Source organism: Passer domesticus, chromosome 5, assembly GCF_036417665.1.
Source record: "Passer domesticus isolate bPasDom1 chromosome 5, bPasDom1.hap1, whole genome shotgun sequence".
In the NCBI taxonomy this organism is placed as follows: domain Eukaryota; kingdom Metazoa; phylum Chordata; class Aves; order Passeriformes; family Passeridae; genus Passer; species Passer domesticus.
In genome coordinates, this window is record NC_087478.1 from 25,961,028 (window position 1) to 25,975,518 (window position 14,491).

General features: G+C 35.3%; 1 protein-coding gene across 2 annotated transcripts in view; it reads left to right on the forward strand.

The window, feature by feature from the left end:
• The window catches only part of IMMP2L (inner mitochondrial membrane peptidase subunit 2), a 392,035-nt gene extending 381,583 nt beyond the window's left edge, over positions 1-10,452 (forward strand). For both annotated transcript variants that reach the window (XM_064422389.1, XM_064422388.1), the window contains one exon: positions 9,958-10,452. In XM_064422389.1, coding sequence (XP_064278459.1) covers positions 9,958-10,077 — 120 coding nt within the window. In that variant the 3' untranslated portion in view covers positions 10,078-10,452. The remainder of the gene's footprint in view (positions 1-9,957) is intronic.
• The last annotated feature ends 4,039 nt before the right edge of the window (positions 10,453-14,491 follow it).

The window sequence follows — 14,491 nt, forward strand, 5'->3', positions numbered from 1 at the left end:
GAGAATTTGGGAGTGAAATTGAACTTCACCTTGAAGTGGGAAGAAGGGAGGGGTGGGAGAAAGGTGCTTTTAAGTTTTGTTTTTATTTCTCAATTCCCTGCCCTGATTTGATTGGAAATAAATTAAATTAATTTCCTCAAGTCTGTTTCGCTCATGATGGTAACTGGTCAGTGGTATCTCCTTGTCCTTATTCTCAACCATGAGCCTCTTGTTACATTTTCTTTCCTCTGTCCTGCTAAGGAAGGGAGTGATAGAGTGGCTTTGGTGGGCACCTGGCCTCCAGCCACAACTGATTACTGTATTTGTCTAAAGATAGGGTAGTTTTTTTTTATTTTGAAATGATGCAGCCTGTGATTAAGTTATTTGGTTTAGTACCCTTTCTTGTATTGCAAGGACACATCAAAGAAGGCTAGAGATCAAGGATAAATCAGAAAAAAACAATTAGTGAGGGTGTGACACGAAGAATACCAAAGGTCTTGAAGAGAGCTGTTGGAGAACTGTAGCTAGCTACAAAGCTGTTTTTCCTGTGAATCTCACACAAATTTTACGTGCCTTTTGAAGGTGTAGCACAGGACTTTGAAGGAGCCTCTGCCCTTCTGAATGAGGAGGCTCCACGGCCAGTAGAGGTTTCCTGGTGCATCTCAAAGGGCAGAAGGCAGTATCTCTTTTTAGGCTAATTACCTGAACCTCAAATATAATGATCAGGGAACTCATATGTAGGCTTCTCCCATTCTTCTTTGTTTTTCTGATGTCCCCATAACTAAAGGGAGCTGACTGCTGGTCCCCTGCTCCTCCTCTTGTTGAGTCTGCTGGGGCTGCACAAGCCAAGCCTGGGAACTTGATCAGTCATGTCACTGCTCTATAAAACTGGCTTCTCCATTAGTACTGTTGTTCCCAATAGTACTAGTAATAGTACTGAGGGACTTTTCTGTGGAGGACTAAACAGTCATGTCACATGTGAGCCTTTGTAGGCTCAGGACTGTGAGAAAGAACTGCAATGGGATTTGATAACAGTTATATCTTGATATGGATGTGTATCTTATATTTCTGCTATATTTTTGTGAAACATTTTTTTTCTCTGCAAAACCTCTTATACCATTATCCTAAGCTAATCAGAAGTGAACTAAAGAAAAAAAAAGTTGAAGAGGATTAGTTAGGTAGGCTGGAGAAAATACATGCATAAGTATATAGTGTCAATTATTTAATCATAAATTCTGTTATGAAGTGAAAGGATAGCTATATGATTTGAATTATAAAAGAAGCCTTCTATTTTGACAAATGTCACAGTATATATAAACACAGAATGCTAAATAGTAGCAAGATTGAATAAGATATTAATGTTTTTGAGACTTTTTTTTCCAAGTAAAGACTGGGTTTAGTAAATTTAACCTTCTTTTCCACAGTTTTAGAAAAATGCAGAATAAATCAGATAAAGAAAAGAGAGAAAGTATTTAGTATTCTTAAATTCATAGCTATTATTATAGCTTTAAGGAAGGAAAAATATTTATATATATTTGAAGTATTTCTGTGGGGTTTTCTTTTCCAGTAAATCAACTTGTAGAGATTACGTATACAGAACTCTTGATAAAATTTACCAATTTAGATGAGCTCTAGCTGTCCTCACACAAAGAGGTCTATTAAAAAGTCTTTTATAATTTTAATAACATATCATGCAGCTATTTAATGACATTTTGATATCCTAACTGCTCATAGAATATTTACTCCCCATTGCTTTTCATAGCTCGTATTACCAACAGCATGTTTTCTGTAAGTCAAACTGTTTCTGTCGCCATTTTGAAAGAAAATATAGGCAAGTTTCACAGTAGGATATTTTGAAATATTTAGTTAAGTGGAACAGTCTATTGAAGAGTCGTCTTTTTAATGTAAGGGAAAATGAAAATTATTTTACGAACAGTATTGCAACAAATTCATTTGTATCAGACTAAATCTAAATCTAAAAGATGTTATAAAAACCACAGAAACTCTGAGCCAGCTGACAGATGCGTTTGCTGTACATACAAGCTATTGTTGCTGAAAATCTCAGAACAATTTAGCTTTAGAAAAGGCTTGATTTGCCCAGTAACAGTTGTAATATCATAAGGTCTTGTACAATTTTGTTTTAATTAAGAGGTTATTTTTCACAAATTCCCTTAAATTAGCTTTTCTGGCTACTGCTGGCCTTTCTTTTTTTTTTTTCTTTCTTCCCTCAGCATTTGATAATTACTGTAACACGTCTGCCAAGGAAAATTTAAAATTATGAACTTTTCCAAATACTCACAATGCTGTCCCATCACAGTAATGGGTCTGTTCAGGCTGGAGCTGCTCTTACAGACAGAAAAGACATCAGTGGGTTGAAATGTTCTCCATGACATTCTTTAATTTTGGTACTTCTCTAAGTTCAGAAATCACCCTGATTTTTGATTCATGAGATCAGGTACTTTTCTGAGCTTTTAGAAAATATATGAATAATAGAAATTAGCTGCAACTAGCATGTGGGGGGTTTTCACATCACTTTCTTGAAGAAGAATGTGAGTGTATCTATAGATTAAAGCTTAATGCTTCCTCCTACAGTAGGACTCCATCTCTTCTTTTTAGTTCTCCTGAATGAGTCTGAAATGTCATCTCTCCCAGCTTGCAGGCATATGATCCCTGGCACAGCAGGGCATTTGCACAGAAGTTTGATGGAATTTCACCTGTCATCTTAGCTTGTTTGCTCAGCTTTGAATACTAGCCACTCATCAGTAGGGCCTGATTTATCTGTGAGTGTGCAGTTGAAGCAGAGCAGGAGCGCATCAGGGCTCTCGCCCATATTGCACAGAGCATCATGGTAAATCTCCGTGGGCAGAGCAGCGCTGGAATGCAGAATTTGGTTCTCCTGGAAGCACAAAGGACTGCAGAGGAGGGCCCACAGAGCAGTGGAGGGCATGGTCCTCTGCTTGAAGGCCAGCCTGTGGGGATGAGTTGTGTCTTTGGAGGAGCAGCACAGTGAGAGGAGTTGAGTCCCTGGGTAGTGTGTGAGCTCTTGGGGCCACTTGGTCACTCCTGTGCTTGAATGTCTTGCACTGTGCCACTGTGTTTGCCAAAGCTTCAGGTTGAAACTGAATTAATGACATGCAATGGCACCAAACTGGAAATACACTCAATTTGTCATGTACAGCAGATCTAAGTAGTAATGTATCAGCATTGTAAGCTGAAAAATATCACTAAGCCTGACATTATTCTGACTGGTGGCACTGATATAATATGTGGCTGAACAGGAATTCACATTGAAGTCTTTTATGTATTACTAAACAATTAATATGCAGATATTTTGGAATTAGCTAATACTTTCTTGTTGAAGATAATAAATGTGGTTTAGTAATTCTTTTCTTCCAGCCACTTGATTTATCAATTCTTAAAATATTGAATTGCAAATGTATTATGGCTTTTTTATGTGTGTCTCTTTCGTGAGAGCTGCTAGTACATTTTGTTTTTCTGTTGAGTTACGTGACTTAGTGACAATCCTATTTAGTCAGGAACTTTGTGCATCATGCAGTGAAATATTAAAAGGTTTTAACTATTAAATTATTTTTTTGTATATGCAGCATGCAAGGCTGTGCATTAAGCAAATTCCTTTACCATTTTTATTACAAGAAATCTAAAATAAATAATAGATTGGTTTATAAATCCTTTTGTAGACCTATTTATCATAATGGCTCTGTTAATCATAAAAAAGAGTATTTGCTAAGACCGCTATACTTACTGAAGAAAAAAGAAAAGTAGTACTGTGTTAAATGCTAACCTCTATTTAAAGAATATGTCTTGAGAGAACAGAAAACAGAAAAATCTGTGAAGGAGTGAAGTTATTTAGCTATAGTGGCCTTTTCAATAATATATCCATGACAATTCCAAGAAAAGGAATTGAAATGGAGTTCAGTTCATGGAATTCTTGTACTGAGCCTGTTACTCTATTTAATTTAGACAATGGCATTGACAGTTGATTTCTTCAGGAGATGAATAAGTGATGCACTACTTTATACTGAATTCCTTTAAATCTGCACTACTTTGAATTTCAATTATGGTTCAATGTTAGCTAGTCTTTTTCTGCACATTTGACTGTAAAGAAATCTCATATGTGAAATATATTCTGTTTTCAGTGACCTTTTCCTTCCTTTTCCTCTTTGGTAACTTTAGGTTTATATAAGCATGTAGACATGATAGAAAAATGAGACTGCAATCCAGTTATTTTGATATTTAGTACATTTTTTCAATTCAATCAATAACCTGAATTATCATTACAATGCAGTACTCACCTCTTCTTTTCTGAATAGCTTAAATTACAAAACTGTGTTGGATGGGTGCAGTCACAATTGTTATAGTAATGTCACACAGCTATTCCATGCTAAAATTTTATTTATTCTGGGAAGTTTATTAATTCTGGGAAGGGAATCAACCATTTCATTTGAAATACATCTCTCTCTTGTCCATGATTTTTTGTGGTTTTTTCTGTGCATATATATGATATGTGCATCATTTTTAAGTGTATACTTTCACTGTTTAGGACTTTCTTAAAATAAAATAATTGCCATTTATATTTTTTCAGGTTTTAAAAATATATTTTCTATCTAAATAAACATTTCTAAATTTGATACCTAATACAAATGTAGACTGATTATATACTAGCTCTATGAAAGAGAACACATGGGATGTTTTATCTATATCTGGAGCTGCTGTTTCAGCTATCAAATTAATGGAAGTGTAATGGAACACTTAGTAACAAAATTAATGGTCTGCATTCTTTTCTTTGTCACTCGATCTGTATGGCTCCATTAGGCCTGATTTCTTCAGTTACAAGAAGAAAGAACAATGAATATGCTGGCACTTTGCTATGTATTAGAAAAGAATCTATCACTTTATGTATTCATGAGCTAATTGGCACCTTGTTACCTCAAACTTCAGTGAGCTGTTATAAGTTAAAGAACATCTATTCTCGTACCGATTTATTCACAACATAATTTATTGATTCTAATATTTGTGTATTCTTGGACTCATAAAAGAAGGAGATGAAGGATATTTGTTTCTTCTGTCACTGTTCATTATCACAGATATTTCTACTAGAGGAAGTGGTTTCTTTGGGATTTTACTGTAATCCACAGGATTTTATTTTTATTGTGCTCTTTTCCTACTCTGCACTTGATAGCACTTGTTTCAAGGTTCAACCGTGTACAAAAGATGAAATGTAATAGCAATCATGTTTTCTTTCTATTAAAGTATGGATTTTTTTGAGAGATTAATTTACTGGGACAATTCTCTACGAGACCATTTTACAGCTACCATCTAACATCAAAACCTAGTGCCACAACCTTTCTTAAAGACATGCAATCTAATTTGACACAGATAGCTGTTCCAGGTTTTATATTTTTGTTAGGGTTATAGCTGAAATGTTGTGTAGTTGCATAACTGTTTCTATGTTCAGGATTTTTGTATTATGAGGGCTGAAATATTTTTGAACTTCTCACCTTTTTCATTAGCCTGGTCCATTACCTTTGATAGGTTTGGATTTTTTGATTCTGCAGTGCTGTTTCTCAGAATATATTTAGTGGTGTTCTTCGTTGCTTCAGAGTTGTTACAGAATTTGAAAAAATGGCTGTTTAAGGTGCAACAAAATAAAGAAGGCTTAAGGAAAAAAGAAGCAAGGGAAAACCTGTGGGGAATGTTCCTAAACCAAAGTGAACTCAGGACTAGGAGCTACAGGACTTGGATTTAGCTGTTTGGGTAGAATTTACATTCTCTGGGAAAGCTGAGAATACCCTTGTTAGGGTGTGGTGGTTTCACACCAGCCAGCAACCCAGCTCCACACAACTGCTCATCCGCTCTCCCACCAGGAGAATCTGGGAGAAACTTGGAAAGGTAAAAGCCAGCAAAGTTGTGGATTGAGATAAAGACAGTTTAATAGTAGAAGCAAAAGCCATGCACACAAGCAAAGCCAAACAAGGAATTAATTCACTGCTTTCTTCTACAATCTCAGGGAGAGCAGATCCCCATTACATGTAATGGTGACTTGGAAACTCAAGCATCATCATTCCAAACCTTCCCTTCTTCCTACTTTTCCCAACTTTACATACTGAACATGATTTCATGTGGTCTGGAATATACCTTTGGTCAGTCTGGCTGTGTCTTCCAACATTTCAGGCATACCCAGTGTCCGTAGCAGTTGCAGTAAAAGGCAGAAAAGGCCTTGAGTCTGTGTAAACCCTGCTCAGCAGTAACAAGAACATCTCCATTTTATTAATCCTGTGTTCAGCACAAGTCCAAAACACAACCTAGTACCAGCCAAGGTGAAGAGAACTAACTCTATCCCTGCCAAAACCAGCACATCATCACACTGATATTTGGACTTTCCTTTTTCTTGAGATCCAAACTGAGTACCTGTCATTTCTACAGAAATTTTGATGTCCTCCACTGTATGCTACATGCATACAGTCTTGTACAGTCTGAATACTACTTTTCCTATTTTCATGATGTATTTTAGAACCAGAGGATGTGATATTATTGTAAGACTTCATACTAATAAAGCTGGTTTATCCAAGCCTATTAGGACAAAATGAGCAAGATTGTTCTAAGTACCACTGCAGATAGCACTATCAGTCTTGGGCTTATCTTTTCCTTATGCAGTGCCAAAACTAATCAGTTTCCATACAACTAACATACTAACAACAAACACACACTGAGGAAATACACTTTTAGCACAGTAACAGTGTCAAAACAGTATTATTAATTCAGAACTTTGCAGATAAAATTGCTGTGTAATGAAGTGACTTCTTAGTTGTTCAACTTAATATGCAAATATTTAAAAAAAAGTTTAAACAGCTCAGCTTAGGCGCAATGATATGGATTCAATTCAATATAGTGGCTGCTGTTGCCACAGCAAGAAAAACAAATAGGTTATAAGGTAGAAATAACCCCCAACTATTTAATTTCTGGCATCTTTGTGATGGGAAGGGAGCACATTCCTCAAAGAATTTATGTCTTTAGAATACTGATTTTTTTATAGTTAAGACAGTATTTCAAGGGAATAAACTTATTTTCTTATGTAAAGGGAGAAAATAGTGTCTATAAGTGAAGTGATTAATTAATAGATTATCTCAGTATTTCACTGTTACAACAGAAAGTGTAGCCTTTTAGTTCACTCTTCTGAGATCATTCCTGTCTAACCTTGATGAGGGTAAATCCATTAGCAAGGGCAGGTTATTCTCTGCGAACAATTCTGTTCTTCCTCAGTGAAATTCATGGCTGCTGTAGTAAGCACAGAATAATAATAGGCAATGGAAAAAAGTTATTATGGTTGTTTGCAGAAGTCAAACATCAAGGTGCTTTTAAAGTGAACCTTTAAGTTATTATAAAAGAAATCCTATAGCATCAGTGTAATTTGTTATTTAGCAAAGGCTTCCATCACCCAACAGTATCTGTTTTTCCTTTTTAAGTCTAGTCATGTTGTAAATCATGTTTATAGGAAGGAGACTTCTTTATTAGTTTCAAGGAAGATGATGGTCAGTAGAAATAATCCTCTGGGTAAAATTATTCCCAGGCTCAGCTTAAAACATGTTTTGATTCATTTGTTATATTCTCAGTCTGTTTGCAGACCTCCTGCTGATATCAGTAACAAGCAGTATACTGAGAAAAACACAGAGCTTTGAAAATGAGATGTTATTTGTGTTTGGAAAGAGTATTCTAACATTTTTTCTCTGTACTAATGCTGTCACATTTTATATGCAGCTGTGGGATTTGTTGTGGTTTTATATTTTGGCACCAGCCTGTAATGTGTGTGCTATCATGCTGTATGCTCAGGGAAAAAACCCAACATGGTAATATTACATTTGCAGCCCACTTGTGGACTAATTAAGATAAAGGATGTTGTGAATTCCATAAATATCAACCAAACTGCACAAAAGTGTGTCAAGACATTAAAAAATGTTGCTCAATGCTGTTGAAAAAGAGTTGCCACTTAGCAGCCTGTCCTTTGCTTAAATGTAGGAAAAATAACTGCTATGGATCCAGGAAAAAAGTGGTCCCTGCAAGGGATCAGGCAAGTGAAATATAATACTAGACTTCAGTTCAGTGGTCCACTTCAGATTCTTTTAGATATCATGGGTTATTAAGTAACCAAATTATATTCAAGTAATTCAGCACCTGCTTCATCAAGCTACAGAATATGGAATTAGATATATACCACTTCAGCTTCACTGATTTGATTATGTAGTAGAGAGAGACTGGTGAATATATATTAATCCTATGAAATTAAATCAAGAAAATTAGCTGAAGATATTCCTAGGGGCCTATTTGGTGTCTGTTTGCATGAAATGCTGAATTACCTGCTTACTAAAATCACTTTTTTTTTTTTTAATGAGAAATGGAATGGAACTGAGTTTACATAGGAATTTAAGCAGCAAAGTACAAGTTCAAACCAGAAATCCATTTAATTCCTGGCTCCTACAACAGCCAATACCAGATCATGGAAATATAAGAATAAACCTTTGGTGGTTCCTAATATGGAGTATAGAGACTACACTGTTTATGTTCAATTACATGTGTTAGACTTTGCTCCCATCATAACTTTTTGAAACAGTTTTCTATTTTTTTCCTGGTCACTTCTGTATCCTGTATAATGTATGTAAGTATGATGTAATGCTGTACATACTGAAAAGCATTTCCTTTTTATTGGTTAAAAAATTCTTTAGCATAATATCATAGATGTTTCCTTGTTCTTATGAGAAATAATGGCATAAGGGTCAAATAAAGCCTATGCATTTTTTAATCCATGCCATTGCTAATTCTGTTGCCATTATAACCATTATAACACTGTTGTCTGTTTAGGAGACTGAATTATTCAATATTTTCACAGACACAGACATTCCAGTATTTCTAACCATGATTTTTTCCTGTTTATAACTTCTCTTGGTACTGGATGCTTATTACATGCTATTTTCTCTACAAGTCTAAACGAGTAATTTAAGATGCAGAAGTTTATCCTGCAGGCTTTTCAAATTAGCTGAGATTAACTCCATACATAATAACTTAATTTCAGTGTTAAGTATGGACTGTCTTATCTCAGTCTGAAATTGTGACTATTCTATTCTTACTCTTAGTCTAGCTATTTTCATACTATATATGAAAAGGGTCTTGTTTATAATTTACTTAAGATTTTCTAAACAATTCTGTTTTCTATACTATGTTATCTCTGATTCATTTATAAGCAATATCAGAATTGAATTTTATTCTGATTTATTGAAGTAAAATATTAGTGAAATAAAATTACTGAAATAAACAATAATACATAATAAGATGGTAAAACATGTTTGCAAAACATATTAATCAGGTTTAAGTAGTCCTAGCACTCCAAAAGGTTTTGACCTGTAGAGAAATACTTTTTCATCCTCAGGGGAATCTTTACAATTCACAGTAATTTTCATTTTTGGTTGAAGACAAAATGGGGATTTGGAGGAGTGTGATAAATAGTAAACACAGCATGTTTAGAAGAGCCACTATCCTGGTATGGTTAGTACACAGGGCTCAAATCCAAGACACAGATTCTGTTGAACTTCTTCAAAATAGATATTTAAAATTTGTTCTCTGAACACAGAATAATTAATGACCAAAAAGCTTTATGTGGATTATAGAATGCCTCACCTATTTTGAGCAACTTTTTTTCTTGAAAACGAAAAAACCATTCCTAGTTCTGTGCTACAGACAGTGCATTTCAGCAAGCTGTTTTGAGTTCCAAAAAATGTTTTATCAAAAAAGAAAAACAAATTGTTACTAAAGACATTTTCTTCTCCCCTCATTATATGCATGAGAGTACTCACTCCTCTGTTTTGTATTCTCCCACTGCTCTAACAAATCATCACATGCTTTGTATTTTTCACGTGCTGATTTATTTGCATTACCTAATAACACCTCTGGTTTATATTTTGCTTGCAGGTTTCTCTTGGACTTCTACATGCCCGAGCCACTCATATCCTCTGGCCTCCACAACGCTGGCAGAAGTTAGAGCCGATGCTTCCTCCGGAGCGCAAACCACTCCACAGAGAGCAGGAGTGATCTCAGCTCAGGCAGGAAAACACTGACTTGAGTTCAACCAGAAAGAGTTTCAGTGGTTATGCCATCACCTGTAAGATCTTTGCCATGTGCTCTGACATCAGTGTCATGTCAACAAATACATGTGACATCTAAATGTTACAATGCCACCAGAAATTCTTTGTGTTTCTTTTCTTTGTTTGTTCTATTATTTGGTGGGTTTTAAAAATTTCCAATATTAGGGCATTGTATATTAATTCAGTTTGAAATAATTAGTTGTAGAAGAACTGAATGTTCGTTTTTTTTCTAGAAGCAGTAACATGCTTGGCTTATGTCTGTACCTGTGCTTCTCTGGACAAGAAAATATTAAAACCTTCAATAAAATATTTTGATCTTTTACATTCACCTTGTTTATTTTGTAACTGCATTGAAATTATTCATATTAATTGCATATGAAAAAAGAAAAAAACACGCAAAACATATATACTTTGGATTGTCTTATAATTACAATGAGGAATCAGTACTTCTGAAGGTGAAAAGCCTTCAATGCAGCTTATTTTTATTATTAAATTTATTACTTATTTGTATTTTCTATTTCAGGATAAAAATAGTTTGTTTTATATAGGTATTTCCTGTATATCTCTCTGAATTAGATATTCAGTCAAATTGTGCAAATGATATTACATTATCTGAAGGCAGTGTTTAATTAATTTCTCTAGTAGAGTAAATCTTTGTTAGTACTGATTGCCACATTTCTTGGAAACTATGTAATTAGATAAGAAATATGTGGTTATTATTCTAGTATATAGTTAATATAATAAATATACTCTGTGAATAGGAAGTACAGCTGCACACATTATAAGTGAAAATAACTTGGAAAATTACACATTTTCAATGACAAATCAATGAGCCAGCCTTTGTTCATATTTGATTGAATTTTACCTCACATAGGCTGGTGCTAAAAAAAAATTAACAAACCACAGAAAAGATCTTTAAACACTTTCAGCTAAAAACATGCAATTATCAGAACTTCAGGCAAGATTAATGTGAGTCTACAGCTCTTTGAACATACACATCTGCCTTGTAAGTTAGATGATAGCTTCAATCACTATGAAAATTATCTATTACTAACTAACTTTCTTCATAACTGCTCCATCTCTGTAGAGTCTCTGACTACTTTATGTGTCAGGATCTTTCTTTGTTCCAAAGAGGTGTTCTACAGGTCTTTGAAGTCTCTTAGTTAAACTAATGCAGTTTGTTTGGGTGTTATTTCAGTAAATTCAGAATTATTCAGGGACAGAAGGAGAATCCAGGGAACTACATGCCTGTGAGCCTTCCCTCATGCAGGGGAGCATTATGGAACAGATTACCTTGAATGTGATCACGTGGCCAACCAGGGGTCAGGCTCAGCCAGAATGGGTTTAGGAACAGCGGGTCCTGTTTGACCAACCTGATCTCATTTTATGACCAGGTGACCTTCCTAGTGGATGCCAGTAAAATTGTGGATATTTACATGGACTTCAGTAAAATCTTTGACACTGTCTCCCACAGCATTCTCATGGGCAAGCTGGCAGCCCACAGCTTGGACAAGTGCTCTCTTCACTGGGTTAAAATTTGTATTCTTCTGTCTATATTTTTCCACACTTGATCTTCCCCAAACCATCCCCATTTCACTGATTTTGATCACCTAAACACCTCAGAAGTCTTGTGCAGTACTGAAATGCTCTGCCCTGCACTCCACAGCAAAACCTGTACCCATGGGCAAGTCTGCCAGGCAACCCAGCCATCCGCCCCTCTGTTTCCTGGTGTTAGTTGTACCCAGTGGGGTGGGTTCAGAGGTCTCAGAGCTTCTTCATAGCTGTAAGGTGGGACTTTCACAGTTTGGTGACTCCTGAAACAGACACCAAGGAGTTAAATTGTGGTGTTATTTGGGTTCCCACAGCTTCCATTGTTCTTTTGGGCTCCTTTGTCTGTGTGAAGACCAGCTGATTATCACTTGTACAGGCTCTGAAAGTTTCAATGTCCCAAGTATTCAACTGTGACATGCCTCAAGGAATATTTATTAATCTGTATTTGCATACATGTATTTATAAATATCCATGCATTTATATGGAGATGTATGTAGGATATACATGATGAAATGATGGAATAGAGAATATGCCTATTAAGTCTGGAGATGGTTGCAAAGACTGATGTAACTTTGGAGAATGGTATTAGAGCACAGTGATCTGAATTTGATAATGATGAGCAGAGTCTGGTGCAATAATTACCCATATACATGCTGGATTATATTAAAAGAAAATTTGGATATAGTGGATTGTAGTTGAGCATGAGGCAACAATATGCTGAACAAGGAAAATACACACTTTGTAAAGAGCAGTACAGGCTGTGAACACAGCAAACAGTATTCCTTCTACATTCATGTAGGGTATAATTTTAGGTGCCAGATACAAAAAAAAAAAATGAGGACAACTGGAATATTTAGAAAGACACAACAAAAATAGAGAGGAACAAAAAAAAATCATATATGAGAAATGTTGGAAGGACTTGGGTTTATCATTTAGTCTTCAGTGTCTAAGAGAGTCTTCAAAATGATGAAAGATTGCTGTGAAATCAAGACAATCATGATTCTCCATGTTCATCATGTTTGGGAGCAGATCTAATAAACTTATAATGCAACATATGGACTGTTAGATAAGACATAAAGAAATATTTTAATTATAAAAAATAATGAAACACTTGAATAGATTATTTTTTATTGCAAGACTTTAAATTTTTTTATCAGGCCTGTTGGAGATAGAAGGATGGATGAACTAGACCTGAGGTCTACATCAGCTATTTTATACATTCTCTGCTTAGGTCTTCTCTGCTTGGTAAACTTGGTGGTGCCTTTGATGCTGGGCAGGCAGTTGCATCAATATCTAATTCTGTTAGACTGATAACTATGATTCTTTAGATTAGATTCTTTAGCCTAACAGTATTACAGTACTCTTATGTACCATTTTTCCTCTAATAGGCATCTAAGGAACCAGTTTCCTGTAAAAGAAGCTATTTTCTTCATCATATTAATGTGCATGACATTTTACATTATCATGTAGGTCGGTGAATAGAAATAGCTCGATGAAATCATAACAGATAATTCAGTATCCAGAGCATGAAGGGCAAACCTTTCCTTTCAAAGCAGAAAGGACCAAGATTGGCACACATGAGCACATATTTAAAGGTGTTGTTATTTAATTGATACATTTGGGTTTCAAGGTACAAATGTGAAACACATAATGAGAAGCCTGTTCTGGAAGTAATGAAATAAGTAACAAAATTCTCATGGACATCATAATTAGCTTTCTAAGGCCTCTTCACAGGCCTTCTGGTTTTTGGTGCTGGCTTATATCTGTAATGCAATAAGGTATTATTTGATGGGAGTTAAATAAGAGCAAGCACAAGTAAGGAGTAGGACACTAAGAAGTAAAAGGATGACAGGATATTTTAAAGCTTGTTTTTTTTTAAAAATGTTTTAGCATCCCATAAATACCTTCCTATGGCCCAAGACAAGGAGAATAGACTGCCAGACTGAACTTGTAGAGCAAGGAGAGACATTGCAAAAAGATCAGGAATTGGTACTCTTAGCAATGTACCATGCACAACCACCCCTGAAAAAATGACAGAGCAAAGCTGTGTATCTCAGGTGCACAGCCTCATACAGAAAACTAAAACACCAACTGAGAAAGTGGAAAGCTGGTGTAAGTAAAGAATGATCATCTAATGAATCTAAGGATCTTCAATTAGGTTGTCAGGATTTCCCATGACAAGGGAACATCATAGCTTAGAAGACATGCTGAGCTTCATTTCCTCCATCTATTCATCCTTTAGGATAACATACCTAGATGATGCAACATGACTACTGGCAATCTGTCATTGCATACACAGAGCACTAGCTGTTCAGTTCTGAAGCAATTGCAGAATTGATAATTTAGTGCAGAACTATCCAAGGAGAAAAAGGTAAAGCCAAGAAAATAGATTGTGCTATACTAAACAGTTTACACTGCCTGGTTCCTCAAGTATTAACACTGATGAAATAAAACACCACACATTACGAGCACAACTAAGACATATGAACCAAAAGTACCACAGCATAGTCAAGTGATGACAGATATGAGCTCTTCCTATGCAGAATTTGATTTTCACGTATCTTTTTCATTCCTTTAAATTTGTTTACCGTGCAAATAAGACAGAGCTCTAAACAATTCCAGCATATTACAAGTAAGTCAGCTGTCAGAATTATCTTTCTGTAGTTGTATTGTTCAGGTGTCTAGCAAGCTGATGAACCTGCATGCTCTTCTGTGAATTTGGTTATCCTTTGGTATTTTACTATAATGTGGAATAATTCTCTCACTTTGGAATATTTTAATATCACTACTATTATGATTAAGAGAATTAT